This window comes from Lasiodiplodia theobromae (assembly GCF_012971845.1).
Source record: "Lasiodiplodia theobromae strain AM2As chromosome Unknown scaffold_48, whole genome shotgun sequence".
Classification (NCBI taxonomy): domain Eukaryota; kingdom Fungi; phylum Ascomycota; class Dothideomycetes; order Botryosphaeriales; family Botryosphaeriaceae; genus Lasiodiplodia; species Lasiodiplodia theobromae.
Window position 1 is genome coordinate 52,536 of NW_023336528.1, and position 1,335 is coordinate 53,870.

Below are 1,335 nucleotides of genomic sequence, written 5' to 3' on the forward strand. Positions count from 1 at the left end.
TTCAGCGCATCATAAGAACGAACACTAATTTAAACATCTCACAGTCACACTACACGTCACATGGAATTTCAACCTCGTACCTAAGTCTTACGAGTAGCTATGCAATTTCCATGTCCAGACACATCGACGAAATCATGCACAAGTGCATGGAGATTCTCCCCCTACTGAATGAAAACACCCCAATCCCGAACGAGGAACTTAAACAGCTGAGAACGATGAGCGACGAGTCTTATCTTACCAGTGACCTCAATAGTTGGGTATGGGGAAGGGCCTTGGAACAGATAATACACTCAGATCCAAGGAACGGGAGAGTAGCAGGTCATAACCGGAATCCTTTTCTTTTCTTGATATTCCGTGCATTTGAAAGATATGTGGAAGATCTGGAAGACTGTGCTAAAATACTTCTATTTTTCCCGTACTTCTCTCGGACTAGAAGCGGTCCGCGTAATCCTAATACGTAATATAAAAGCTTCTGACCCTTTAACCTACTATGCTTGTCCAACCGTGGTCAACAGCAATACACGCTCCATTGATGGCATTCGATCCCGCTCCATGGGCCAGATACAAGCAGAAACCTGCCACATCTTCAACACGGCACTGTTGCGGCCTGCTTCCGGATAGAATGTCCATGACCTTCCGTCGTCCCTCAGCATTGCAGCCTGCCTGGAAAGAGTCGCAAATGTTTGTGTCCATCATGCCGCACAACAATGCGTTACAGCGGATACCCTTGGCACCGTAGAATGAAGAGGTGCTCTTCGTCAATCCGATCAAACCGTGCTTGCTTGCCGTGTACGCGGTACCTGTGACGCTAAGGTCAACACCTGCATTTCGGTACGTTTAACTGTTATACTTACCCGCAAGCCACCCAGCCTTTGCTGATCCAGAGGCAATATTAATGATGCACCCATTGGAGTTCGGCTGTTGCAGCATGGCGCGCAATGCCAGCTTGGTCATCATGAACGGCGCCGTTAGATTCACCGACAGAACCTTATCCCAGAGCTCGAGGTCGAGCTCGGCGACCGGATCAAAGCGGTCCATGATGGCGGCATTGTTGACCAGAACGTCCAGGGTGGGAAATTTGCCCGCGATTTCGGTGAACAAGTCTTCTACTTCGGCCGGGTTGGTGATGTCTGCTCGGACCGCCGTGAGGGAACCCGCACCCGCCAACTCAGTCGAGGTCTCCTTCAGTCGTTCCTGGTTAATGTCGCACATGATAACATTGGCGCCGGCTTTGAGGAACGCCGTGACGATGGCCTTGCCCAGTCCACCAGCACCTCCAGTGACGAGACAGGTCTTGCCAGCCAGGGTAGTGGGCTCAGCCGCAGGGAGTGGCAT

General features: G+C 51.0%; 1 protein-coding gene across 1 annotated transcript; it reads right to left on the reverse strand.

Moving 5' to 3' along the window:
• Window positions 1-646: 646 nt before the first annotated feature.
• Window positions 647-1,335, reverse strand: LTHEOB_11384 (Short chain dehydrogenase/reductase family oxidoreductase; the record flags this gene model as incomplete). The annotated part of the gene is made up of 3 exons (XM_035508134.1): window positions 647-663; window positions 726-800; window positions 855-1,335. 3 exons carry the CDS (start codon window positions 1,333-1,335, stop codon window positions 647-649), a joined length of 573 nt encoding a protein of 190 aa, XP_035366461.1.